This window comes from Nothobranchius furzeri, chromosome 17 (assembly GCF_043380555.1).
Source record: "Nothobranchius furzeri strain GRZ-AD chromosome 17, NfurGRZ-RIMD1, whole genome shotgun sequence".
Taxonomy (NCBI): Eukaryota; Metazoa; Chordata; class Actinopteri; order Cyprinodontiformes; family Nothobranchiidae; genus Nothobranchius; species Nothobranchius furzeri.
Genome location: NC_091757.1, coordinates 51,368,716 through 51,396,537, shown reverse-complemented (window position 1 = coordinate 51,396,537; position 27,822 = coordinate 51,368,716). Strand labels below are relative to the sequence as shown.

The window sequence follows — 27,822 nt, the reverse complement described above, 5'->3', positions numbered from 1 at the left end:
TCAAAGCCTTAAGACGCTATGACCTGAAGATGTAATAGTGTCCAAACAGCTTGTGTTTTCTGCAAAGCATGGATGATTAATTTTTCAACAATTTAACAAATGCTTGCATTTTTTATGAATGCATTCAAACTTGTAATATGTATATAGAAGGTAGACTGTAAGTCTGCAAGTCAAACAATAGGGTGTGTGTGTGTGTGTGTGTGTGTGTGTGTGTGTGTGTGTGTGTGTGTGTGTGTGTGTGTGTGTGTGTGTGTGTGTGTGTGTGTGTGTGTGTGTGTGTGTGTGTGTGTGTGTGAGTGAGTGAGTGAGAGAGAGAATGGGAGTGTCCTCAGTCAGAGTTACTCTCTTTTTCTGTCAGTAGTTATCACCCCACTAAATGCGTCCTCCAGCGAAAGGCAGTGACACCGGGAGGCTTGAATCTTGAGTTTGTGAAGCAGACAAACATGGATTTGATGGAGCTGATTTTCATCCTCCTTGGAGCAGCTATTTGTGTGTACTACGGATGGAAACTGCTGCTCTTCAGCAGGATGCTTTTTCCAAAGCGATGCTTTCCGCTGTCTGAAACCTTCTTCACATCCATGGGCGACTGGGCAGGTGAGCTCTGTGACTGTGCTGCGTGTCGAACCCAAAGTGCCACTCTGATGCAGCTGATGGTCAGGTCTCTGGGCTGAAATGTACATAATGGATCAAATTCTCACACTTTTTTGTGAAGAAATGTGATTTGTGTGCTCATGTTTTACGTTGTGCTAATAAGCACAGCGACGTGTGATCTGCAAAGAAACTAAACACATCTGTGTACATCAGAAGATTTCCAGCCCAGGCTTGTTTAGACCTCTGACTGTAGTGCAGGACTGCACTTGTGTACTTTTTTAACTATGAAATGCAAGTCCTGACTTTCCTTCTGAGAGCACTTTTACACGCATTTCTACGTCGCACCAACAAGTAAAACCAAGCCTGAAGTTCTGTTCGGGAAGACTCAGATCATCAGAAACTGGAAAAAGGTGGAAATTCGTTAATATAATCAACATTTCACATACAAAGCCTTTCAGGTTTGTTCAAAAGCTATTTAGAACAACAAGTCAAGAGCTATTAACTCCTCCAGCCGGTGCATCAAACCCAACCTGATATTTTCTCATAAATGTCGCTTTAACTTTGCGTCAATCGTGAGCACACAGCAAGCTTCGGCTCGCCCTCCAGACCATTTTTCATTGACATTCTGCTGCTGGTCCCAGAACACCCTCCCAAACATTGAGAGATTTACTTTGGCATGCTCTGAAGGGGTCATGCAGTCTCCCACAGTGCTTAAGGAAACCTCTCAACAGAATAGTGGGCTGATTTGTCTTGTAAAGTCCAGTCTCATTCCATTCCAGGACAGAAGAGAACCACGGGGACAACGTGTTCTAGGCTGCACAAACTATATTCATCTGCATTCATTCCCCTCCTGGGAGTTTAAAATCTCATTTGCATAACATGATTGGGCCCAAGATGTGTTTTAATTTTTCTGTTCACACACACTTTTCACATTCTGCAAAAGAGAAGCAATCCGATTGTGTTTATTTAGGCATCAAGAATGTGCCTTTGGTTCATCTACTCATATGATCAGTGGGGAAACTGTATAATATCCAAAACTGCACTTTAAGACACGGAATGTTGAATTTTCTGGAAGCTGCAAAGGCAAATCTGAAAACTCTCACACCTCCCATTGGCTATCATACCTAGGCCACACCCCCATGATACAGGAAAGCATGTTGCCAGAGCAAATGAGAGAGAGCGCTAAATGGCCTAGTGGTAGAGTGTCCACCCTGAGACTGGGAGATCAGGGTTCGATTCCTGGTCAGGTCATACCAAAGACTTTGAAAAAATGGGACCCAATGCCTCCCTGCTTGACACTCAGCATTAAGGGGTTGGATTGGGGGGTTAAACCACCAAATGGTTCCCGAGCGCGGCCGTGTCTGCAGCTCACCGCTCCCCCAGGGGATGGTCAAATGCGGAGAACAAATTTCGCACACACACCAGTGTGTGGGACAACTAATGGGACTTTAACTTTAAATGACAAATGGTGTTTTTTCCTTTTAGGACTCTGGTAATTAGCCCAGAAGTTGAAGCGGTAGCATTCGGCTGTTTCTCCTTCTTTGATGTTGAGCGAAAAACCTTTCACACCAGCGGTGTTCTGTTGCAAAACGCGTGAGCAAAATGCAGCGGGACGCCTACTGACTGGCACCAGAAAGCGTGACCATATAACCCCAGTATTAGCATCTCTTTGTTGGATGCCTGTGTACTGCAGGATTCATTTCAAAGTCATCCTCTTTGTTTTTAAATCTCCTCGTGGCTTAACTCCACCATACATCAGTGAGTGATTGTCCATCTACACTCCCGTCAGAAATACGAGATCTAGCTCACAGGTTTTTTTTCTTTTATTGTTCCAAAAACACGTTTTGAAACTCGGGGAGACGGGACTTTCTCTGCGGCACAGAACATACATCATTTCAAAGCATTACTTAAAACATTCTTGTTTGATCTGGCTTTTAATGCACGCTGACTTGCGTAGTTAACCTCTGTTTTCATTTGACTTGCGTTTTTATCTTATACTCTTTTAGCATTAAATGTACTTTTTACAAATTTTAACCGCACTATATTCTTGATTGTGTTTATTTTTTACCTTTGTTCAGCACTTTAGGGTTGCATGCGTGACTGTAAATGTGCTAAATAAATAAACTTGACCTTGACCTTGAGCACGTAATGAATGGGAGGCCTAGGGAAATGCGGAAGAGCGGTGGTGTTGTGAACAGAACCTGAGGACCCGTGACAACACCAAGACACAGTAAGGCGCTTATTAACGTCTTTATTAAAAGGAAAACACAACTAGGCGTTAACCAGAGGTGGGCGAGGCTGAGGCAGGGTCAGGAGCAAGCGAGGGTCAAAACCAGAGAGATCTGTGAATGCTACAAGGGGCAGGCGGGAGGCAGAATCCAAAGAATGGTCCGAGGTTGAGAATCCAGGTGGTCAGAGGCAGAGAAAACAATCCAGGCAGGGAGCAGACACATGGGTTGGTCGAGGAACAGAAACGAGGTCATCTATGGTACAGGCAGAGGTTGGAGTGCTGGAGAATTTCCTGGCGCGAGCTTTCAATAATCTGGCACTGGCTTGGTGTTGGTCCTGGTGTTGTATAGAGAGTGTTGCAGGTAGATCTGGTGAGTTAATGCAAGACAGGTGGTTTGGATGAGGTTGATGATGAGCTGGTTGTGGTTGCTGGGAAAACTGGGCTTAGCTGGAGCGGTGGCATGACAAGTGGTGCAGAATGGTCCAGTCGCTGGTTTGGGACCAAGCCGGGTTTTTGGCTGAGATTTTTAGACAAATGCGAGAGAACCACTTATTTCATTCTTTTGTAGTTTTTTTAAATCTCCAAAATATTTGTTAGAATGTTGTTAAGAAGCATGAAAAATAAGCTGTTTTGCAGATTTGCCCATGTATCTTTAATTAACTAGTTTTAGTGGTACTAGTTGACATAGCTTGGCTAAAAAATGGTAAATGGACTAGAACCCCCCAAGACACATTACAACACAATCATTCCTTCACACATTCACACACTGGCTACTAGGTAGCTACAGCTGCCCAGGGGTGCACTGACAGAGGCAAGGCTGCAGAGCACAGGCGTCACCGGTCCCTCCAATCACCACCAGCGGGCAAGGTGGGTTAAAGTTAAAGTTAAAGTCCCATTAGTTGTCACACACACAGGTGTGTGTGCGAAATTTGTTCTCCGCATTTGACCCATCCCCTGGGGGAGCGGTGAGCTGCAGACACGGCCGCACTCGGGAACTATTTGGTGGTTTAACCCCCCGATCCAACCCCTTAATGCTGATTGTCAAGCAGGGAGGCATTGGGTCCCATTTTTTCAGTCTTTGGTACGACCCGACCAGGAATCAAACCCCTGATTTGCCCATGGACACAACGGCAGCATTCCCTGATGGGAGCCGGGATCGATCCCACAACCATCTGATTACCGATTATTAATTAAATTCAACATTTAATTTTGTATTGAACTGCAATAATTATCCTCATGTCCTCTCGCAGCCTGATCACTGACATCATCTACTACTTGCACAATTTTAATCTCTTGTATTCTCCGCCTCTTACGTATTTGGATGTACGAAGAATCTATGATGCTCCTGCTGAGCTCAATCTTTTTCTAAATGGTTCTTTAAATTTCCACAGCTGCACGTTTGGGAAGAGAGCATAACCAACTCATTGTAAACATCTGGGAGCTGGAGGAAGATTTCTGGGACTACAGTGTTCTTAGAGAAATAAAACAGGACATAAATATGACACATAAGACACATTAAATAAATATAAGTAGCTTTTTTTCCCCCACACCAGTCAAACAACCCCCAAATCGAGTCCGACGCCAGGTGTCTTAGCTGAATTAATCAGGCTCTGGCTCAGATTAGCTCCCGTGAAAGCAGAACACATGAGCGCATTTGCTAATTTTCACAAAAGACATGGCTGTCAGGATGTCAAGAGAGGAGGGAGTGCATGATTACAGGAGACAGAAGAATGATTTCATTTTTGTTGCATAACAGATCTGTGTCACGATCTCGGGATGTTTAGGACCCAAATATGCAGAAACCCAGGATGACACGAGGCTGGAGAAGATGTAAAGTAAAATCCTTTATTTTAGGAGTAACCAAAAAACAAAAGTAATCCAAAAGGCTGGGAGCCAACAGTCCAAAAATCCAGATAGAGATCTGGAGATCCAAAAATACAAGAGGCACGAGAAGACTTGACAGAATTACAACAAACAATGGACCGACAAGACACTGAGACAAGATAGGGCTTAAATACACAGGGAGGATGAGAGGGAGATGAGCTGCAGGTGTGTGGGGTGTGGGAGGAGGACCAGGTGAAGGCAATGACTAATCAGGGCAGAAACTAACTTGACCTAAGAATAAAACCTAATACAAAAGAGCAGGAAACATAACTACAATTCAAAGGGAGGGGGGAGAAAAATAATAAACACTGATGGGAAAATACATGCTAAATCATGAAAGGCTGTAACTAAAGGAAATTACTTGAGAAACCTAGAGGGCTGGAGATCTAGGGGCAAACGGGGAAAACCAGAAGACACATGAGGGCGCTAGGACACAGAAGGGAATCTAGAGAGGATGGAGAAACACGAGGAGGCACATGAAGGAAGGGGCAGACGCAGACCATGACACGCCGCTGCTTTGCATTAGATTAAAACAGGAAGCAATAAAAATATGATAACCCTTATCTCAAAGGATCACATTACAGTATGTGGTAGGGTCACTGATTCATAATAACATGACTTATAGACTTTGTTTGTTTGATTTTTGGAAACCCTGAAACCAATTAACCAACAACATGCTACGGAGAAACAGACGCTCAGTTATGTCTCTAATCCACTAAATATTTCTCACCTCTAGCATCGATTTATTTTTTATTATTACTACTAATGACATTTTGACAGAAACCAAACCCCAAAAGCAAAACAGATTAAACTGTCAAACAGAGGAGATTGTTATTGTTCTTTTCCCTTTCGTCGTCATCTCCTCCCGGTTACTTGAGAACCTCTAAGGGAAATGTGGTAGATGTGTGTTTCCAGATATTTATCTAAAAAAAAAAAGAGTGAGCTGTGATCAACCTCGCAGTCCGAAATGTTGCGCTGTCATCAGCATCAGCATGCAACTCAAAAACCAACCCAAACATATTACAGTACTGACCCGAAGTGTTGAGAACCACATCAATATTAAAGGCATCCTTTGCAACTTTTTCATATTTATAAATCATTTTCTTGAGCCAGTATGTGCTAAAATGACACTTCACAGAGTTAATGAAATGTCACGCGGACCCCACCGCCCTCCGTGGCCAGAATACTGCACTTGTCACTTCCTGTTAGTAAAGTGGAGCTGACATACTTGGCGCTGCAGTCTGCTTCCAGCACATTTCCTACATGTTTTTTAGATCATGCACACAGCTGATGTTTAATTTTGTGATGAACCGCTCCTGTAGACACAAAGGAAGGCTGAGGAGACACTTCAGCTGTTAGATTAAGGTATTAAAAAGAAAAACGCACAGCGAAGAGAAGAGTTTCAATTTTGACTTTACTAATGGACACTAGGGGGTGCTAAAAGCCGAAACTGCAAAAAGTCTCCCTTTAACTGTTACATATATAAGGATAAAAACTCAACGATGCTGTAAACATATTTAATGCTAGGCTAAATAGAGATCTGCTATTGGGGCATCCAAGAGGTTTGTGTGTGTGTGTGGGGGGGGCACAGCCATCCCTGGAAAATTGTTGTCACAAAGGTTCACAATAGCTGTGTTTTCACTGTGGGAGTGCTAGGAAATTTCTGGTAGGGGGAAATGTGACCAGGGGGTAGGGAAGCTTCTTATTGTTTTTGACCAGAACTATCTGTTAAGTATCCTTTGTCCACATGTTGAGATAGAATGGACACGTTTTTGAGCTTTCTACTTTGAACATCCTTGAAATTTGCTCCAAAGTCTCCAAGCAATAAAAGATGAATTTGTGAATGAAAAAGCATCGCTTCCAGAGGTAGAAAAGTAATCGATTTAAAGTTTGATGATCATAAATGTAGCCTTGAAACTCATGGAGTTGCGTCATATAACCTAATCCAGAGAGAAATGAAGGAGTTGGGTGCATATTTCAAGGAGGCTTCAGTTTGTGCAGCTGGAAAAATAAAGAAGGCTCAGCTTTTCTTTTTCGCTGACCAACATTTTAGACAAAAAAAACAAACAAACTAACACACAGTAATCAATATTTTTTTATTTTGTTCTGTACTGTTTCTTTCAGGTTTGCCATAAGTCAGAAAGAAATAGGAGCGCAGCTCTTTGAAACGAGCTGTTTCTGTCTGTTCTCTGTAAATATTTATCATATCGGAGGAACATGCTGTTTTAGCACAGCTTGTAAGAACAGAATGGGTTGTAGTCAAACATGCAGGGCCTGTGAGTTGTCAGCTTGTGTACAGCGGTGGGAAACAGCGCCCCTAGTGTTTAACGAGGAAAAGTGCAGTAAATTCTTTAAAAACTACGTTTTTCTTTTTTCATTTTAGTGGTGACAGGCGCTTCAGAGGGCATAGGGAGAGCTTACGCATTTGCAGTAAGTGAATAATTGTTTTTGTGTTTTTCATATGAAACTGGACTATTAATGCATATTAATTATGTTTGATCCTTTTATTCAAAGCCAGACTACAAATGTTTCCCTGCACAGGCTTTTCAAAGTCCTCTCCACTATTCTCTTTTAGCTTGCAGAGAGAGGAATGAACGTCGTCATCATGAGTCGAACCAAAGCAACACTGGACCTCCTGGCCAAAGAAATAGGTACGGAAATGTTTGAAGCCGTGCAACATCTCCAGATATAAAATATTGTAAGGATGCCCAATATTAGTTTTATTTACACAGGTGAAGCCACAGGGCAGAAGGTAAAAGTGATAGTGGCAGACTTCAGTTGTGACAACACCTTTAGGGAGATTGAAGAGCAGCTAATGGACCTCAACATCGGGGTTTTGGGTCAGACTTGAACTTCTTTCACTTTTTTACATTTTACGACGAAACCTGGAAATCTAATTACATAGGAAAGCAGAATGTGTGCAAATAATGTGTTTTATGAAGAACATCTCTTCTTTTTTCAGTAAACAATGTAGGCGTGCTGCCCTCTATCATCCCTTGTAAATTCCTTGACACAGAGAAGCTGGAAAAGGTCGGTATTACTTTAGTTTAACTTGTTCATGTGAACGTTTCTCTGTTTGATTTAAGACTCTTGGAAAGCTCTGTTGCACACAAGAAACCCTGATCTAAATCATCCAGGGAATTTGTTTAGCTTAAGAGTTTCACACTATTTGTACATTTAAACAAATAATCAAATAACTGATGAAGCAGCGTTCATTTGGGTTTCTGTTCAAATGAATGCTCCCCTTTGCTGAATTTACATAAAACATAAAATATAAGTTCCAGCCAACACTGGTGTCCAGCCCTGATCTACAAATCCAAAAATACTTAAAGCTTTGGTTTTATTTTATTTTTTTCATCTGTATAAAGATTTTGTGTTTCCTGACGCAAGAACGTACTAGCGTACGGGTATTGGGAGATGGACATGGCCTCCTCGTCAATGCTCATACATATCAGCATGTGTTGTCACGGCGGCACTGGCCTGAGGTCCTTCAAAATGAATGCAATTGCTACCTCTACATGCAATCACAGCAAAGAGTAGTAGCAGCACAGGTGCACCGCCCATGCATCGCCCACGCACCGCCCACTCACCATCCATGAATCGCCCACGCACCACCCATGTATCGCCCACATATCATCCATGAATCGCCCAGGCATCGCCCATGTCACGGCCTTTAAACTTCAAAAAAACGATCTCCAACTAAAGGCCGTTGGTGAGAACGGGTGATTTCCTTTAAGCACGCACTTTTAGACTTGATTTCATGCAAATTTTATAAATGGTTTATTCTTCCAAAAAAAAAAAAGTTCAAAATGTTCTACTTTTCATCCAACGAAAATTAACCTTAAATTAAATTATCAGGTCTAAAAAATGGTCAAAAAAATCATTTAACCAAATCCTCCCATCTCCCCCGACACTTGGCAAACAAACGTTTTCCACACGCCTCCCCATGTGCTACTAATCAGATTAATGACTAAGGTGTGTCCAAAAAGTTCACAGCTACATCAATTTACCAAAAAATTTAAAATTAACACATTTAAATTTCAAACTTAACTTATTATAAAAGGAATGATAAGAAATTCTAAAAGAAATTTATAACTAACAGATTTATGCTACTTTACTGAAATGGCCACCACAGCCCACACACCGTCCATGAATTGCCCACCCATCGCCCATGAATTGCCCACATATCGTCCATGAATTGCCCACGCATCGCCCACACACCGTCCATGAATCGCCCACACACCATCCATGAATCACCCACACACCGTCCATGAATCACCCACACACCGTCCATGAATCACCCACACACCGTCCATGAATCGCCCACGCATCGCCCATGAATCACCCACACACCGTCCATGAATCACCCACACACCGTCCATGAATTGCCCACGCATCGCCCACACACCATCCATGAATCACCCACACACCGTCCATGAATCACCCACATATCGTCCACAAATTGCCCACGCATCGCCCACACACCGTCCATGAATCACCCACACACCATCCATGAATCACCCACACACCGTCCATGAATCACCCACACACCGTCCATGAATCACCCACACACCGTCCATGAATCGCCCACGCATCGCCCATGAATCACCCACACACCGTCCATGAATCACCCACACACCGTCCATGAATTGCCCACGCATCGCCCACACACCGTCCATGAATCGCCCACACACCATCCATGAATCACCCACACACCGTCCATGAATCACCCACACACCGTCCATGAATCGCCCACGCATCGCCCATGAATCACCCACACACCGTCCATGAATCACCCACACACCGTCCATGAATTGCCCACGCATCGCCCACACACCATCCATGAATCACCCACACACCGTCCATGAATCACCCACATATCGTCCACAAATTGCCCACGCATCGCCCACACACCGTCCATGAATCACCCACACACCGTCCATGAATTGCCCACGCATCGCCCACACACCGTCCATGAATCGCCCACACACCATCCATGAATCACCCACACACCGTCCATGAATCACCCACACACCGTCCATGAATCACCCACACACCGTCCATGAATCGCCCACGCATCGCCCATGAATCACCCACACACCGTCCATGAATCACCCACACACCGTCCATGAATTGCCCACGCATCGCCCACACACCATCCATGAATCACCCACACACCGTCCATGAATCACCCACATATCGTCCACAAATTGCCCACGCATCGCCCACACACCGTCCATGAATCACCCACACACCGTCCATGAATTGCCCACGCATCGCCCACACACCATCCATGAATCACCCACACACCGTCCATGAATCACCCACACACCGTCCATGAATTGCCCACGCATCGCCCACACACCGTCCATGAATCACACACACACCGTCCATGGATCGCCCATGCATCGCCCACACACCGCCCACACACCGTCCATGAATCGCCCACACACCATCCATGAATCACCCACACACCGTCCATGAATCGCCCACGCATCGCCCATGAATCACCCACACACCGTCCATGAATCGCCCACACACCATCCATGAATCACCCACACACCGTCCATGAATCGCCCACGCATCGCCCATGAATCACCTACACAACGTCCATGAATTGCCCACGCATCGCCCACACACCGTCCATGAATCACCCACATATCGTCCACAAATTGCCCACGCATCGCCCACACACCGTCCATGAATCACCCACACACCGTCCATGAATTGCCCACGCATCGCCCACACACCATCCATGAATCACCCACACACCATCCATGAATCACCCACACACTGTCCATGAATCACCCACATATCGTCCACAAATTGCCCACGCATCGCCCACACACCGTCCATGAATCACCCATGAATCGCCCACGCATCGCCCACACACCATCCATGAATCGCCCACACACCGTCCATGAATTGCCCACGCATCGCCCACACACCGTCCATGAATCACCCATGAATCGCCCACGCATCGCCCACACACCGTCCATGAATCACCCACACACCGTCCATGAATTGCCCACGCATCGCCCACACACCATCCACGCATCGCCCACACACCATCCATGAATCGCCCACACACCGTCCATGAATTGCCCACGCATCGCCCACACACCATCCACGCATCGCCCACACACCGTCCATGAATCACCCACACACCGTCCATGAATTGCCCACGCATCGCCCACACACCGTCCATGAATCACACACACACACCGTCCATGGATCACACACACACCGTCCATGAATCACACACACACCGTCCATGGATCGCCCACACACCGCCCACACACCGTCCATGAATCGCCCACACACCATCCATGAATCACCCACACACCGTCCATGAATCGCCCACGCATCGCCCATGAATCACCCACATATCGTCCACAAATTGCCCACGCATCGCCCACACACCGTCCATGAATCACCCACACACCGTCCATGAATTCCCCACGCATCGCCCACACACCATCCATGAATCACCCACACACTGTCCATGAATCACCCACATATCGTCCACAAATTGCCCACGCATCGCCCACACACCGTCCATGAATCACCCATGAATCGCCCACGCATCGCCCACACACCGTCCATGAATCGCCCACGCATCGCCCACACACCATCCATGAATCGCCCACACACGTCCATGAATTGCCCACGCATCGCCCACACACCATCCATGAATCACCCACACACCGTCCATGAATCACCCACACACCATCCATGAATCACCCACACACCGTCCATGAATCACCCACACACCGTCCATGAATCACCCACATATCATCCATGAATCACCCACACACCATCCATGAATCACCCACACACCGTCCATGAATCACCCACACACCATCCATGAATCACCCACACACCGTCCATGAATCACCCACACACCGTCCATGAATCACCCACATATCGTCCACAAATTGCCCACGCATCACCCACACACCATCCATGAATCACCCACACACCATCCATGAATCACCCACACACCGTCCATGAATCACCCACACACCATCCATGAATCACCCACACACCATCCATGAATCACCCACACACCGTCCATGAATCACCCACACACCATCCATGAATCACCCACACATCGTCCATGAATCACCCACATATCGTCCACAAATTGCCCACGCATCGCCCACACACCGTCCATGAATCGCCCACACATCGTCCATGAATCACCCACATATCGTCCACAAATTGCCCACGCATCGCCCACACACCGTCCATGAATCGCCCAGTTCTGTTCTTTCAGGAATCCTCCCCCTCCATTTGTTTTATCATTTGCTAATATCAGTGTCACCCTTACAAAACGCTACACATCCTCTCTTAAACATATTAGATTTTATATTATCAGATGATCAGTGAGTCCCAGGACAGCTGTGGCTACACCTTCAGCATGTGAATGTGTGTGTGAATGGATGAATGATACACTGTAGTGTAAAGCGCTTTGGAGTCCTCTGACTCTAATGTGGGTCATTTATCATTTATTACCTCCTCATATGTGTCAGTAAATAGAAAATTAATTAGATGCCTTTTTTGTCATTTCAGACTATAACAATGGTGATAAACTGCAATGTGAAAACGATGATGAAGGTAAGGTTTGAAATAATTATCACACTTTTCTGTAAAATAAAGGAGTATCAGCTAATTTCCCTCATTTCTATAATTTACATCTCCCTAGACCATGTGTATTGTAAATCCCTTTAGATTAAAGCATCTGTCAAAAACATAAATGGTGTTATTTCAAAGTTGATAATAATGAAGTGAGGTGTTTTAATTCTGTCAACAATTTCACCTAAATCTTATATTATCTTTTATTTATCTGCAGATGTGCAAAGTAGTCCTTCCAGATATGGAAAAAAGGTTTCCTACCAATGTTTTCTTCATTAGATGTAATGTTTAAAACAGTTGACTCCACATACTGAGTCTCTATGAGTTTGCAGGAGCTGATTTCTTTTTCGGTCTCTGTAGGAGAAAAGGGCTGATTGTCAACATTTCATCAGGGATCTCTACTTTCCCGTTCCCTTTGTACACTCTTTATGCTGCGTCAAAGGTAAATCCTGCACCAGATAATCCTCTCTCCTCTTTTTTTAGATAAATGTTATATTTTTATCTTGTGCATTTGTAGGTATTTGTGGAGAGATTTTCTCGATGTTTGCAAGCGGAATATGAATCAAAAGGGATCATTATACAGGTAATCTGACTTTGCTTTAAAAGGACATTCCACTCCTAAGTGAAATTTAGTGGGAAAAAAGCATTTTGTAACCATCCCAGTCATTCTGAGAGTATTCCATTTGCTTTAGCTTAGAATAAACAATGTTAGTGAATGGTAACAGCAAGCATTCAATGTGATGAATCAATCAATCAATCAATCAATCAATCAATCATCAATCAGATTTTCTTTATGAAGCACTTTTCAAGCAAAAGTGCAACTCAAAGTACTTTACAGAATTAAAATGACCCTAAATTCCCATGACAGTTTAAAAGCATTGACACACACACACACACACACACACACACACACACACACACACACACACACACACACACACACACTAACACACACATACACTCACATACATACACTGAGCTGGGGAATGACACACACACACACACACCGAGCTGGGGACAAAGAGGCTGGAGCTACAACTGGAGGGGCTGGGGATGACCTGAAGGGCTACAAACAGAAGACACATAAATGAGATGCAGACAAAGGACACATGAGGGCGCTATGAAACACAAAAGGGGAATCTAGAGAGGGATGGAGAACATCAGGAGACACATGGGGAAAGACGCAGACCATGACAATTATTAACCCTCCCACTGTCCTAATGGGTGTGACCAGGGCTGGACTGGGACAAAAATTCAGCCCGGGCATTTTGACTGGAGACCGGCCCATCACCTGTTTTTTTTGGAAAAGACATTAAGCCTTATGCTGTTTCTGACACACACCAACGTACACTTTCTTATTGGTAGTATTTATGTATCAATCTAATAAACGTAAACCTACACCATCCTTCCTATCCTGGTATTCTAAAAAGTAGGGTTGGGGGTAATTGATTATTTTTAAAATGATTATTCTGACGATTATTTTATCGAATAGTCGACTATTCTAATGACTATTTAGATGATTAATTTAGCGATTACTTTTCTATTGCACAATTAATAAAAACCAAAAAATTCTCAAATAAATTCCTCCAAAAAATTGATAAGTTGTTACTGTAAGAGAATAAACACTACAGGCCTTCCATTTTGTATAACACTGCTTTTATTGTGTTGCGGTTGGTTATGTTCTGGTGACGTGTAGAACTTGGGAGTGCAGGCTGCTGCCTGAGAGGTGGTTGGAGACGGAGTGTCTCCATGCTGCTTTGTTTTGTTCACTTATGTGCATGAGGCAAGTGGTGTTACGACCCTTCCTGGGGAGTCACGTGTTTCTCCTATTTTAACTGTAAATCCTTCTAGCTGTTATATTTATAACAAGAAACAGATATTCGGACAGAATATTTTCACGTTTATTCGAATATGATTGTGGAACACACCCAGCATCATAATAAATGAAGTAATATTTATGCCAATTTAAGCCTTTATGGGTGACCAGGACTCTGTGTTTATGAATGTGGAAGACACCCAGCATCCTGTGATGGCACTAATAACATCAAGAGATAATAAATAAGGTAATATTTAGGTCAATTTAACCCTTTACACGTGACCAGGACACTGTAATCAATTTTTGGCAAGGGAAATGATCATTTGTTGCCATTTTTGAAGTGTTTATGAATGTGAAAGACACCCAGCATCCTGTGATGGCACTAATAACATCAAGAGATAATAAATAAGGTAATATTTAGGTCAATTTAACCCTTTACACGTGACCAGGACACTGTAATCAATTTTTGGCAAGGGAAATGATCATTTGTTGCCATTTTTGAGGTGTTTATGAATGTGAAAGACACCGGCATCCTGTGATGGCACTAATAACATCAAGAGATAATAAATAAGGTAATATTTAGGTCAATTTAACCCTTTACACGTGACCAGGACACTGTAATCAATTTTTGGCAAGGGAAATGATCATTTGTTGCCATTTTTGAAGTGTTTATGAATGTGAAAGACACCCAGCATCCTGTGATGGCACTAATAACATCAAGAGATAATAAATAAGGTAATATTTAGGTCAATTTAACCCTTTACACGTGACCAGGACACTGTAATCAATTTTTGGCAAGGGAAATGATCATTTGTTGCCATTTTTGAGGTGTTTATGAATGTGAAAGACACCGGCATCCTGTGATGGCACTAATAACATCAAGAGATAATAAATAAAGTAATATTTAGGTAAATGTAACCCTTTACAGGTGACCAGGACACTGTAATCAATTTTTGGCGAGGGAAATTATCTTCTTTTTTTTTTTTTTTGTTGCCATTTTTGGGGTGTTTTTGATGACACAATAGGCAGTATGAGTACAGTAACGTCAACAGATAATACATAAAACCCTTATTTGGTCAATTTTAGCCTCCATGAAAATCTTAGCGATTCAATCACTTTTTGGCAAGTAAAATGCCATTTTAGTTGTCTACAATTAAATCATCAATAAAGAATTTAAAGATATTTTGAGGCATTTCTTATAGGTAAACGGGAGGGTGTCGTCTATTTGGCAAGTGACAATCTTAATTTTATGTGCTGAAGTGCTTTTATCTTGTTACTTTTAAATAGAGCAACGTAATGAATAGCAACCTACACAGTGTCATTGTAAAGCCAAAGCTTGATCATTTTAAATACTTTTTTTCAAGTAAAAATGTGCCCCAAACTAGTTAACTGTGGCTCCATGTCAAGTGGACTAAAGAAAGGAAGGGGAAAAAATTAAATCGCTGGAGAATTGTTTATTTCCATTTATACAACGTTTACATTCAATACAGGGTGCCATTTTACATTGTTTATTTATTTAGTATCATGGCTGTAACATAAAGAAAGCCAGTTCTTACCACAAAGTTTGTGGCACAAACCATCTTTCAATTGCAAATATTGCAAAAAGGATTAATATATCCTCATTGTGAACGTTTAAGACAAATAGCAACACTTAAAACAACTTCCGAACTGGAAAAACTAATGTAGCAAGGTGCAGAAAGGAGTGTCTGGGCGGGATTCGATCCCCAGACTCCCGGGTGAAGGCCATACGCTTTAACCAGTCAGCCAAAGGGACATCTCCTTGGTCAAGCAGCCAGGGCGCATAATGTACCGGGATATTGTGGATGCTCACACTGCCACATCTTCCTCCTTCTTTCCACAAGCACGTCCTCGTGCTCCCGCGCAGGGTGCCACAAACACTGCCACACTAATATCCGCGATAAACATCTGTTTAAGTACCGGAAGAGGTTATCTTTGCTTTCTGAATGTCCATATTGCTAGATATGCTGTGTTTTAGGGCGAAATCCTGGGGAATTTTGTCTAGAAATGCAATTACCTAACCGTGCGCGATCCCGCGGTGGCTAATCATTTTTTGGCAGCGAGTCAATTTATGGCACAACACCGGCTCGGGTTTCTCCTCCTCCTCCCTCTTTTCTTCTCCAACCTGTCGCTGGGCTGAGGCTCCATCACTTCCTAAATTGATTTTACTTGAACCTTCACTACCAAACAACTGTGAGATTTTAACACATGTGCCAGCATCAGCCTGAAGGGCCAGTTTCTTTTTTAGTCGAATTTTCTCCGCTTCTCCTTTCCGTTTTTTGTTCTCCATTAGGTTAAGCTCGTCTGTCTGTTTACTGAGATTCACAAACAACTGGCGGGTGCATCAGACCTCTGGCTATTGGTCCAGCCCAGAGTGTATTATTACCAATTGGCCAATCCACCAACTTTTACGAGGCGTCGCGTGGGGCGGCGCGGACAAGTTGTCCGCAACAACTAGAGGCCAGGAAAAAAATAAATAAATAAATAAACAGACACCGGCCCATAAAAGATGAAAGGGTCGGCCCAGCGGGCAGTTGCCCGCTATGCCCTATGGTCAGTCCAGCACTGGGTGTGACCCCGCAAGGAAAGTTGACCATTGAGCAGGGTCCACATGGCAGGGGTGAGGAGTGAGCACCACCTCACCCCTGCCACGTGGACCTCAAGGTACAAACCATCAATCCTGCTCAATGGTCAACGTTCCTCACGGGGTCACCCATAAAGACAGTGGGAGGGTTAAATAATAAAACAATGCTAAAATATAATCATGTAAAATGAGTAATTAAACCATAATAAATTATTAGTTAAAAGCTAACCGAAATAGGTGGGTCTTGTGCTTGGCCTGTGGCCCTGAGGTTGTCTGGCAGCTCGTTCCAGAGGCGAGGGCTGTAATACTGGAAGGACGCCTTGCCCTGAGTATGTGTCCTGACTTTAAGGATAATCAGGAGACGCCTGCCAGAGGAGCGCAGAGGCCATGAGGGTTCATATGATAAAAGCAACTCTGAGAGATAAGAAGGCCCAAGACCATTAAGACACTTAAAACCCTTAAAAGAACCTTAAAATCGATCCTGAAACATACGTAGAGCCATGCAGGGATTCTAAAACTGTCAAAAATTATAATCATTATTGAGTTATTTTAATGATTTTTCACACAAAATGCTAGCTGCTACCATTCACTTACATTGTTTATGCTGAGCTAAAGCTAACGGAATGCTGCCAGATTAGGAGACTGACAATAGGAAAAGCTTCCTCCCGCACATCTAACTCTGGGGAATATGGTAACAGACTAAACTTCTCTTAGGAGTGAAATAGGAAGAGGTTAGTTCTTCAGATGTTGTAAAAGCTCCTGGTTTTATTGATTTTTTCTCAGGCCGTGGTTCCATTTGGGGTCTCCACGCGCATGGCGGGTTACCAGAAAACCAATATGGTGACTCTGTCCCCAGAAGACTTTGTTAAAACCTCCATGCAGTACCTGAGAGCTGGAGACAAAACACACGGCAGCATCTGCCACACAGCTCTGGTAAGATTTTGATGTCGGTGTCGGTACAGGATCTGCTCGGGTGCCAGATCGACTTTTTTTCAGTCATTGATTTTTTTAATGCTTTTAATTGTATACAAATAAATTGGAAATTTCAAATTCAATTCAATTCAATTCAATTCAAAAATACTTTATTAATCCCAGAGGGAAATTGATTGCTGTAGTAGCTCAGAATAATAATAATAATCAAGTCATCAAAGAGTTGTTGTATATTACAATGGCTGTTGGCAGGAAGAATCTCCAGTAGCGGTCAGTGTTGCAGTGAAACTGAAGAAGCCTCTGACTGAAGACACTCTTCCGTTGTCGGACAGTCTTGTGAAGAGAATGCTCAGGGTTGTCCATCATTGTTTTGATTCTCTGGAGAATCCTTCTTTGCATTATCTCCTCCAGTGGTTCCACAGTCGTCCCCAGAACAGAACCAGCCTTTTTTACTAGGCTGTTGAGCCTTTTCAGGTCCCTGCTTCTGATGCTACTACCCCAACAGACAATGGCTGAAGAGATTACACTCTCAACAACAGACTCGTAGAAGATCTGCAGCATCTTGCTACAGACATTGAAGGACCTAAGCGTCCTCAAGAAGTGCAGTCTGCTGTGTCCCTTTTCTTAAGACGCTAGAAGAAAAAATGTCCAAAAAAGGCAAAACTTACATGTAGTTAACAGAGCTACTCCAACATGCAGCCACCCAGAGCAGCGCGAGAATGGAATGGAAAATTTGCAACCTTAGGTGGTGTATTTAAATAGTTATGGAATTCTTTGAGTATAACATTGAATGTTCAATGTCGGTTGGTACTTGCCTTTCAGTATCCAATAAATACTCCCAGGCAGAACAACATAAATTAATTGTGATTATTTATATTATATATATTATATATTATACTGAAATAGATTTTTGAAATGGGAAAACATTTTTGGGGAAATACATTCATATTGCCAAGGAAAATGTGAAGTTAAAGCAAAAACATCAACTGATAAATGGAGACCTTGATCAACTCAAATTTTGATGAAATGGATTGAAATATTAAACATAAAACATAACTAACAAAATATAAAGAGGAGTTCAACATTCATACAAACCAACAGAGGTGCTAATTATGTAAATACATTTTAGAAAATATTTTGGCGCTGACTGATCTTCATTTTATGTAGTTGCACATTCTTTACTAAATGAATACAATATGGTGTTTTATTTTACAAATGCCATTATAAACACAAATTTATGTGGTAAGAAACATTATTTTAATAATGAAACTGCTAAATTCTTTCCAAAACCTGAGTGAAAGAACAGTATAAAGATGTGTAGTGTATTTTGTCCGATTGGATTTGCCGTACTTTCACGTCATCGGCAGTCGAAGGACCCCGAGCCGATCTGGCACCTGAGCAGATCCTGTACCGACACCGGCGCTGAATGTCAATGGATGGATGAATTTAATGAATGTTTCTTGTTGTGGGTGCAGGGTTGGTTGATGCAGTGCATTCCCCTAAAGGTCCTCCATTCTGAATTTCTGCTACAACACATGCAATATTACGTCAAGAAGAAAATGACAAAGAAGCAATTGATGTCTGCAAAAACGGCACCGTCTGAAAACAGAAAACACTAAATACGATGTGACTACAGCGTTAGTTATGGACCTTTTGAATGTTTGTTTTGTGGGTTTATTTTTAGCGTGTGCGATCATAGTGGACCATTTTTACTGTAATGCAGGTAACAATCAAACGAGATGAATGAAACAGGGTTTAGGGGTCTGCAGCTGCAGCACTGAGGCCACATGCAGTGGCTCTTTTACCAAAATAAAACAGAAACGATTTCTCTTCGTAGCCACAATAAGAAAGCTAGTTTTAGCTGTTTTCTCCTCTGATTTTACGGAAATTTGTGACTGAAATTTCTGATGCTAATAATACTAATAGATCGTTATTCCAACTTGCAGTCATACGTGCTTTATTTTATTCTACCACAAGAATTAAACATTTTAAAGCTTATTTATGCTAAATGATAAAGTGCAAGGTTTGCACTAGAAGGAAGATTATATGAAGGAAGGTCTTTTTAACTTTAGAAGGAATTATGTAAATCTTGGTGAAACTGAACCAAATTTTATGTTCAATGTTATTTCCTAGGATACAAACTCTTTTATTTTGAATGTGGATATTAATGATTCTTCCACAAATATAGAAACAGTTCAGATATACATGTACGGTGTAGGACATCACTTAGAAAATTACTACATTGACTCAGGAAAAACTTTGCCAGATAAAACAGATTCAGGAGAACATTCTGTTGGTGGCACAGATGCCAGAGGCAGTTTGACCTCATGGCCGACGGTGGTAGACGTCCTAATACGAACACCGTATACGTACAGGTGAAACTTGAAAAATTTGAATATTTGGTAAAAGTTTATTTATTTCAGAAATTCAACTTAAAGGGTGAAACTAATATATCAGATAAACTCATGCCAAGCAAAGCCAGAAGTTTCAAGCCTTTATCTGTTATAATTGTGATGATCATGGCTTGCAGTCAAGCCCCCACAATGCGGGACAGAAATTGAGGCCAATGCGGAAGTGAAATAAATTGCAGTTCCACCCTCATCCGCTGGGGGCTGGTGTCAGAAGCGAGTAAATCCTCTTTGACTCCCATGTTAAAAATATCAATTTCACAGCAGAAATAAACATGTTTACAGCCTGGTACCAAATCATGTTTTTGGTTTAAATTATCTAGTTTACACTCAACTCTGAGGGGGGTGAATTTTTTTCTCACTCTTCTGTTTAAGTGTATCAAAAGCCTAAAATTCTGTATAGTTAATGAGCATCAGACCCACGTGACCACAGAGCTAGCTCCGGGGAAAGGCCTCAGCCTGAAAACTGTTCGGTCATTTTCAATCTCTCAACTTAGACCAGTAGTTGTAGCGTTTGTGTATTCTTTTATGGATATTATTTGTGCAATTGTTGGACAAAATGACTTGCTGTGGCATTAATTGCACTAATAGAGCGTCCAAGGAGTCTCCACTTCATTTTTTCGGTAAGTAAAATTATATTTATGTATTTTAGGTCACTGCCGAGCTGAGCTTAGATTTTAACATGTACTGTTTAACCATGAAATTTAAATGTAATAGGGTAAAACCCAGTGCATTTAACATAATGCTGCACTTTAGAAAATGGGTTGAAATATAACATGTTGGTGGAGCTGGGTTCCGACTATCGGCTTGTGGAGCTCTCAGGAGACTTCTGTTTTCCACCTGGTTCTCCCCTCCCCGCAGCTCGGCACATCTCTGTCTGATTGCGGCTCCTGTCTGCTGCGCGGGCTGCCGGCTTGTGGAGCTCTCGGGAGACCTCTGTGTTCCACCCGGTTTTACCCAGCGGTCAGCCCGGCGTATCTCTGACTCAGAAGCTCTGGTGTTGTGCACAGTTAACTCTGGTTGTAGCTAGGTTGCTACCTCCGTTAGCTTAGCTCCCACCTCCACGTTAGCTTTGGGTTAGCTTCAGGTTAGCTTGTAGCTAGTTCGACTGGTATCATCAGTTGATCCCAGCCTTACAGCCCCACCCTCAGCTCCACCCCTCTTCCCTTTTGTGGAATTGTCTGGGCTTGACGGAACCTGTGACACGGTCAAAATGGCGGTGGTGGCCACCTCCCATTTCTCCTCAAAAACGTGTTATTGGAGCCTATGGAAATGAATTGTCCAGTATATATGTCGATGCTTGCAGCTTATGAAATGGCAAGAATTCAAAATCTCAGAAATGTCGGAAAATTTGAATATTGTGAAAATGCTCAACATTCTACGCTCAAAGTGTCACACTCTGATCAACTAATAGGTCCAAAACACCTGCGAAGGGTTCCTGAGCCTTTAAATGGTCTCTCGGTCTAAGCCGTATCACTGAAACAAATAAACTTTTGCACCATATTCTGAGAGTTCCAGTTTCACATGTATGTGAATAGACATTTCTATTGTTCAAACCTGCAAAGACCCTAATTGCACCTCTAGAATAATGTTTTTTTTATAACAAAGGGAAACAACTTGTTCATTTGGTTGATAATAAATGTTGCAGATGCCAGAAGAACTCTCTTGCAGTTCCATATTTAAACACTAGAAGTGATGTTTCTGACAACTGTGTAAATCACTAACCTCACCCGTGACCCCAGATTTAATTCTGTATTCAAACATGCACTAAAACAAACTGTTCCTAAATGTATGTCCATGTTTAGAAAGACTGAAGACTGTTTTCTTTTTTCTGTAAATGTAAAATGCTTTGATGACATCTTTGCTTAATGCACAATATTCCTTCTGATGTAGCAATTTTTTCAACTTATAAAACCTCACTTATTGTAATATTTAATTGTACAAATTGTTTTTATGCTTTTCTGTATTTGAGCATATTTGTGTGTTGTATATGGAAAATATGGAAATAGGGTGTCCTCGATAGTCATTATCACATTTAAGTTGCTTCCTTGTTCATTTACACCTGACATCAACATCTGCAAAATCCTTTAAATCACCTACTGATAAAGGCAGGCGTGTTGAAGCAGAGAAACCTCCAAAGCATGTTGAATATGGACCCTGGAGAAACAGGGTTGGGCACCACTGATAAAGGCTAGACGTGATCAACATTTCATAATTAAATTTGTGATGATTCAAAAGAAAAATAAATGAATGAACCAGAAAATTAATTAACAAATAAGCATTTAATCTGTCTGTCATCGTATTTTAACACATCATCGGGCTAAAATGCAGTAAGTAAATGTTTTCTACATGTTTTAAAGGTGCTGGATGTAAAAATGAAGTAAGAGTGACATCCTGTGGTCACATTTCAGTACTGCAGTCCATTTATAAAAAAGTGATTTGGTCACTTCTGTTTGATGGCTGTTACCATTTACGGATCATCGCCAGAAGATTCTGGACAATCAAAGACAAGTTATATGCAGTATGTTGATCAAACCAAGTTGAGAAAAATTAGATAGAGATTTTTTAGAGCCAAATATTTGTTGTTAAATTACTGTTAGCATTGATAGCTAATAGTTAGCCTTGATAGCTCAACGTTAGCCTTGATAGTTCAATGTTAGCCTCTAGCCTTCTCTATCTAATATTCAGATAAAACAAAAAGATGCTATAAATTCTTAAGGTTTCAAGAAAAAACCAGTCTTTCTTCTGTAACTGGCTTAGGATCTTTACACTGGCATTTACAATCTGACACTGGCCGGCAAAGAGCAACACAGATTGTGAACAAAGCCTTCAGCCTTTTCAAACAGAGAAAAACTGGCCTCCACCCAGCTGACTGAGAAGTAAATACGTTTCAATGTAACCTTCCAGCCAACGTGATTGAGACATTCAACTGTTTTGTAACAATTTTACTCGAAATTTCTTACTTCTTTTACCCTTAATGTCATTAATGGGTAGTGTTGGTGTCTCATTATCATGTGTTTTGTAGAGAGCCATTATGGGTCTAGTGTCTTATCTATAGACCTGCATGTTCTCACTCCCACACAAACATTAATATTGCACAATAGAAACACAGAAAAGCACCACTCACTGTGATCAGCATCCTCTAAGTTTATGAGCTTTGACCCATTTCCAGAGGAGCCACATAGATCTGGCTGTAATTTAGCTCGCTGCTGCTGACGTTGTTCACGGAAAAGATACAAACACGTCTCGTCTTTTATCTGCATCTACATATTCAGAAGCAGACAATAATTTGTGCTGCAAAGATGTCTGCCTAAGGAGTGTTCATGGGGTACAAGTGTGTTTAGACAGCCATGATGTATGATCCTCCCTCTTGAGAGATAGTTGGTGGGAGATAGGGGGGAGATGGCGGGAGGGAGGGAGGGGGGGGGACGGTCAGAGTGACCCTGATCTCAGAAGATCCGTGCCTGAGCTGACTGTTTAAGACACAAAGAGAGAGACGTTTTATCCCAAACGATAAGCAATGACATGCTTTTAAAGCATAAAAACAAATAACACAGCAACAATAAGGATTTAGAGGTTCAAAGATCATGGGAAAGCGAACAGTTTAAAGATGTTCAGTTAAAAAATGCTATATTACCGAGAATATTCAGGTGGGATTATGAAATTTCACCCTTGCTTTCTAAATGGTTCTTGAAGGGAATTTGACTGCTTGATATAAAGAAAAAAATAGATGATTTAAATTTTTTTTATTATGACTTTCAAATTGAAAATAAACTAAAAATTAATTCTGTTGCACATTATGAACAGATTTTCATGTTGAGAGCGCAGGAGGATTGGACCCAAAATGCAGATACCAGAACGACTCAAGAGTTTAAGCATCTCAGGGTCTTGTTCACGAGTGAGGGTAGGTGGGATCGGGAGATCGACAGGCGGATTGGTTCGGCGTCTGCAGTGATGCGGGCGCTGAGCCGATCTGTCGTGGTGAAGAGGGAGCTGAGCCAGAAAGCCAAGCTCTCGATTTACCGGTCGATCTGCGTCCCAATCCTCACCTATGGTCATGAGCTTTGGGTAATGACCGAAAGAACGAGATCGCGGATACAAGCGGCCGAAATGAGTTTCCTCCGTAGGGTGGCTGGGCTCGGCCTTAGAGATAGGGTGAGGAGCTCGGACATTCGGGAGGGACTCGGAGTAGAACCGCTGCTCCTCCGGATCGAAAGGAGTCAGTTGAGGTGGTTTGGGCATCTGGTCAGGATGCCTCCTGGACGCCTCCCTGGGGAGGTGTTTCGGGCACGTCCTGCCGGCAGGAGGCCCCCGGGTCGACCCAGGACACGTTGGAGAGGTTACATCTCCAATCTGGTCCTGGAACGCCTTGGGGTCCTGCCGGAGGAGCTGGTGGATGTGGCCGGGGAGAGGACGGTCTGGAGCTCCCTAGTTGGGATGTTGTCCCCACGACCCGAATAGGATAAGCGGAGGAAGACGAAGACGACAGAACGACTCAAGGCAGGAGTGGTTTAAGAAAAATAAATTCCTTTTATTGAAGGAGGATAGGTAAAAATCCAAAGGAGCAAAACCAATCTAATATCGAAAAAAACACTGACAAAAAAAACAAAACAGAAGCTCACTCATGAGCGCGAACCTGGAGAAACTCGAGGGACAAACAACCGGACAAACCGACAAACACTGAGAGACACAGACAGGGTTATATACACGGGGCTGGGTGATTAGGAGACGAGGAGCAGGTGTGTGGGGAATTGGGCACAGGTGAAACTACTGAACTGAGGGAAGAAGCAGAAATAAGCAGGGGAGAAACCCATATCTAAATCCTGTAAACCAAAGCTACTAAAATAACCCAAAACTAAAGTTAAACGCAGTAGAACATAGGGAAATCTAAAAATAAGTAAACGAAAGATCTAGGTGGGGAAGGGAAACACACACACTGAAGGAGACTAAGGAACTGAACGTATAAGCATATAGAGATCTACAGTGGAGAGACTAGGAGAACACGAGGGAAACCTGGAGGGAGCTGGGGACAAAAAAGGGCTGTGGACTACAAGGACACAGAACACTAGGGGACACCTGAGGGGAACCTGGAGGGGGGCTGGGGACCACAGGGACACATAACATGACAGATTTTAACTTTGTTTACTACAATCATTGGTTTTTAATCTGAGTAACTGAAACTGTCTTAAATATAAATGTACATTTTTTTTAAATATGAAAGGTGTAAAATAAATATATAAGAATGAATGGTCACATTTATTTACTGCTGATTGCCTCTGTTAAAACTCTGCGGAGGGGTCATCCATCCACTTGCCTGCCTTAAAACTCCATAAAAGAGAGCGGTGTGGGTTGCTGGATAATTTTACAGGCTCCACTTGCAGGGCTGCCAACTCTCATGTATTGAGCACGAGACACACATCTGGCCCTCTTCGCACACTCTCGTGCCACACCTCCAATATCTCACGCTGAAGAATCAACCTACCCGCTCTCACGTAAACTTAAGGAGGTGAAAAGTAGATGTAGACCCCACAGACATAAATACGTAAATGCCCAATTGGGCGCTGGATAGCATAACAGCATCACCGCCATATTGGATAGGTCTCACTCTCCATAACAGTGACTGAACAGTCTGAAAAGTCCAGTCAATGCAGAGTTAGCAACTTGTGTCTGATTTAGTGAAAAAGCTTGACAAAATGTGTTTTTTAGTCAGATAGAGCCTTCCTTAGTAGAAATTAATGCACTGGGGGCAAATGGAGACCCGTCTAAAATGGCGGCCGGTCACTACGGCAGTGCCAGTGTGGTAAACTCGCAGTTTAGAGACTTGAGCAATGGCAGATCCACCAAAGAAAGCTAGAATTCTCTTTTCAGAAGAATCTAGGAAAAGGTAAAGAGAATGTGATAGACCAGACCAGAGTTAATATTGGGCCAGTTTTTCTGTCTGGAGAGCTCTTCTTGAAAGAACGGCATGAACTACAGACTCTGGCCTAGCCGTGCTGCTAATGGATAGGTAAGTAATAAATAATTTCACCAGGATTATTGTGTTTGGTCGGGCATAACGTTGTTATACAGTCCTGGTAAAACTTTATTCAATGCTGAAACACAGCTTAATATGTGTGGGCCACACCTGTTCCTGGCTTAGGATCTTTTCAAAATGCTGCTGCGCTTCACCGACTGCTGTTGAATAACAAATGCCAGCGCTACAATGTTAGCTGGCGCAGACTGAGCAACCCTACTGACTCACAAATTATAAACAAAGACTGTGTCCCTCTTTAGCTTTTTTCTGAAAGAAGAAAACTTCCTTCCAAAATGATTGAGATATTAGAACGGTTAGTGATTTTGTTTTTCCAACTGTAAAAGTCTTACATGTTGTAACCTTAAACAAGGCAGTTGTTGGTGCATATTCTCAGTCATGCAGGGCATGATAGTGAATATTGTAAATTCTCTTGCTATTTTGTCTCTCATCTAAGAAGCTTCTGCTGTTCTTATTTAGAAATGAAGAAGCCTCTGAATAATGGAATCTCATGAAAAAAAAAACAGCTACAGTTTAATCTTAATCATGAGTTATTCTGATACATGTATGTTTTTGGAAAAAAAATTATGAAAAATGTAACATTTTCCCTCTGAGGCCATTTTAAAATTTTTATTTCTGCAAGATTAAAATGAATAAAAACAATGTTACATGCAGGGATGTGTATTTTTGAAACTCTGGCGATACGATACATATCACGATACAGGGGAGGCGATACAATATATCACGATACAGGGGAGACGATACGATATATCACGATATATTGCAATACATTCAGTCAGACGTTACAAGCATTTTTTTTTTTTACCGAATTTACTGTAAGAATGTTCAATAAACAGTCCAAACGGATACGTAACATGTTTAACATGAGGTATCTGAACCATGATGGAGGGATTTACATTTCATTGGTGGAAACAAAACCCGTTGCACACTGCTGCCAACTAGCGGGTGGCAATTGAATTGCACAAAACGAAAAGAAAATGCACAAAAGTTTGCATGTAAATTATTTCAAGAATTAGATACACGGCTTTTGAATATCGATGTAATAATCGCAGGAAAAAATATCACGATATATTGCCATATCGATATTTCCGATGCACGGCTTTTGAATATCGATATAATATTGCTGGAAAACATATCACGATATATTGCCATATCGATATTTCTGATACACAGCTTTTGAATATCGATATAATATTGCTGGGGGGAAAAATCACGATATATTGCCATATCGATATTTTCTTACATTCCTATGTGTTATATTGGATGTCTAGTATTGTTTGAGCAGTGAGGAGAAAATGAAACAAATCTAAATTTAACAGAACAAATAGAAAACTTTTGACAAAGTAATGAGATTATTTGAATTTGGCTAAATTAATTAAATAAAAACTACATTTGTTCCCTATCATTTTTATTATAATCACTGCTTTTATATATTCCCTACTCATATGCTCAGATCAAACTTTTTTGGCTTTGCACCTGCTTCCTGTCTTCTTAGGTTTGTTTTATAAATAAACATGTAGTGAATTAGGTTATTATGTAATTTTTATTTTAATTAGTCTGACAGGTTAAACGTGTCCACGAGCATATTAACATTATCAAAAACAATCAAAACACTAAATACTGTATTAAAAACTTATTTGACACATCTAAAATCAAATGTATGATGTTATTACATTTTATCTAAGGTGTGTA

The 27,822-nt window shown here is 42.1% G+C and overlaps 1 protein-coding gene across 1 annotated transcript; it reads left to right on the top strand.

Moving 5' to 3' along the window:
- Positions 1 to 312: 312 nt before the first annotated feature.
- hsd17b3 (hydroxysteroid (17-beta) dehydrogenase 3) lies at positions 313 to 19,453 on the top strand. Its single transcript, XM_015972856.3, has 11 exons — positions 313 to 594; positions 7,089 to 7,135; positions 7,281 to 7,356; positions 7,438 to 7,545; positions 7,668 to 7,735; positions 12,281 to 12,325; positions 12,561 to 12,595; positions 12,704 to 12,785; positions 12,861 to 12,926; positions 17,545 to 17,694; positions 19,167 to 19,453. Exons 1-11 carry the CDS (start codon positions 444 to 446, stop codon positions 19,308 to 19,310), a joined length of 972 nt encoding a protein of 323 aa, XP_015828342.1. The 5' UTR covers positions 313 to 443; the 3' UTR covers positions 19,311 to 19,453.
- The last annotated feature ends 8,369 nt before the right edge of the window (positions 19,454 to 27,822 follow it).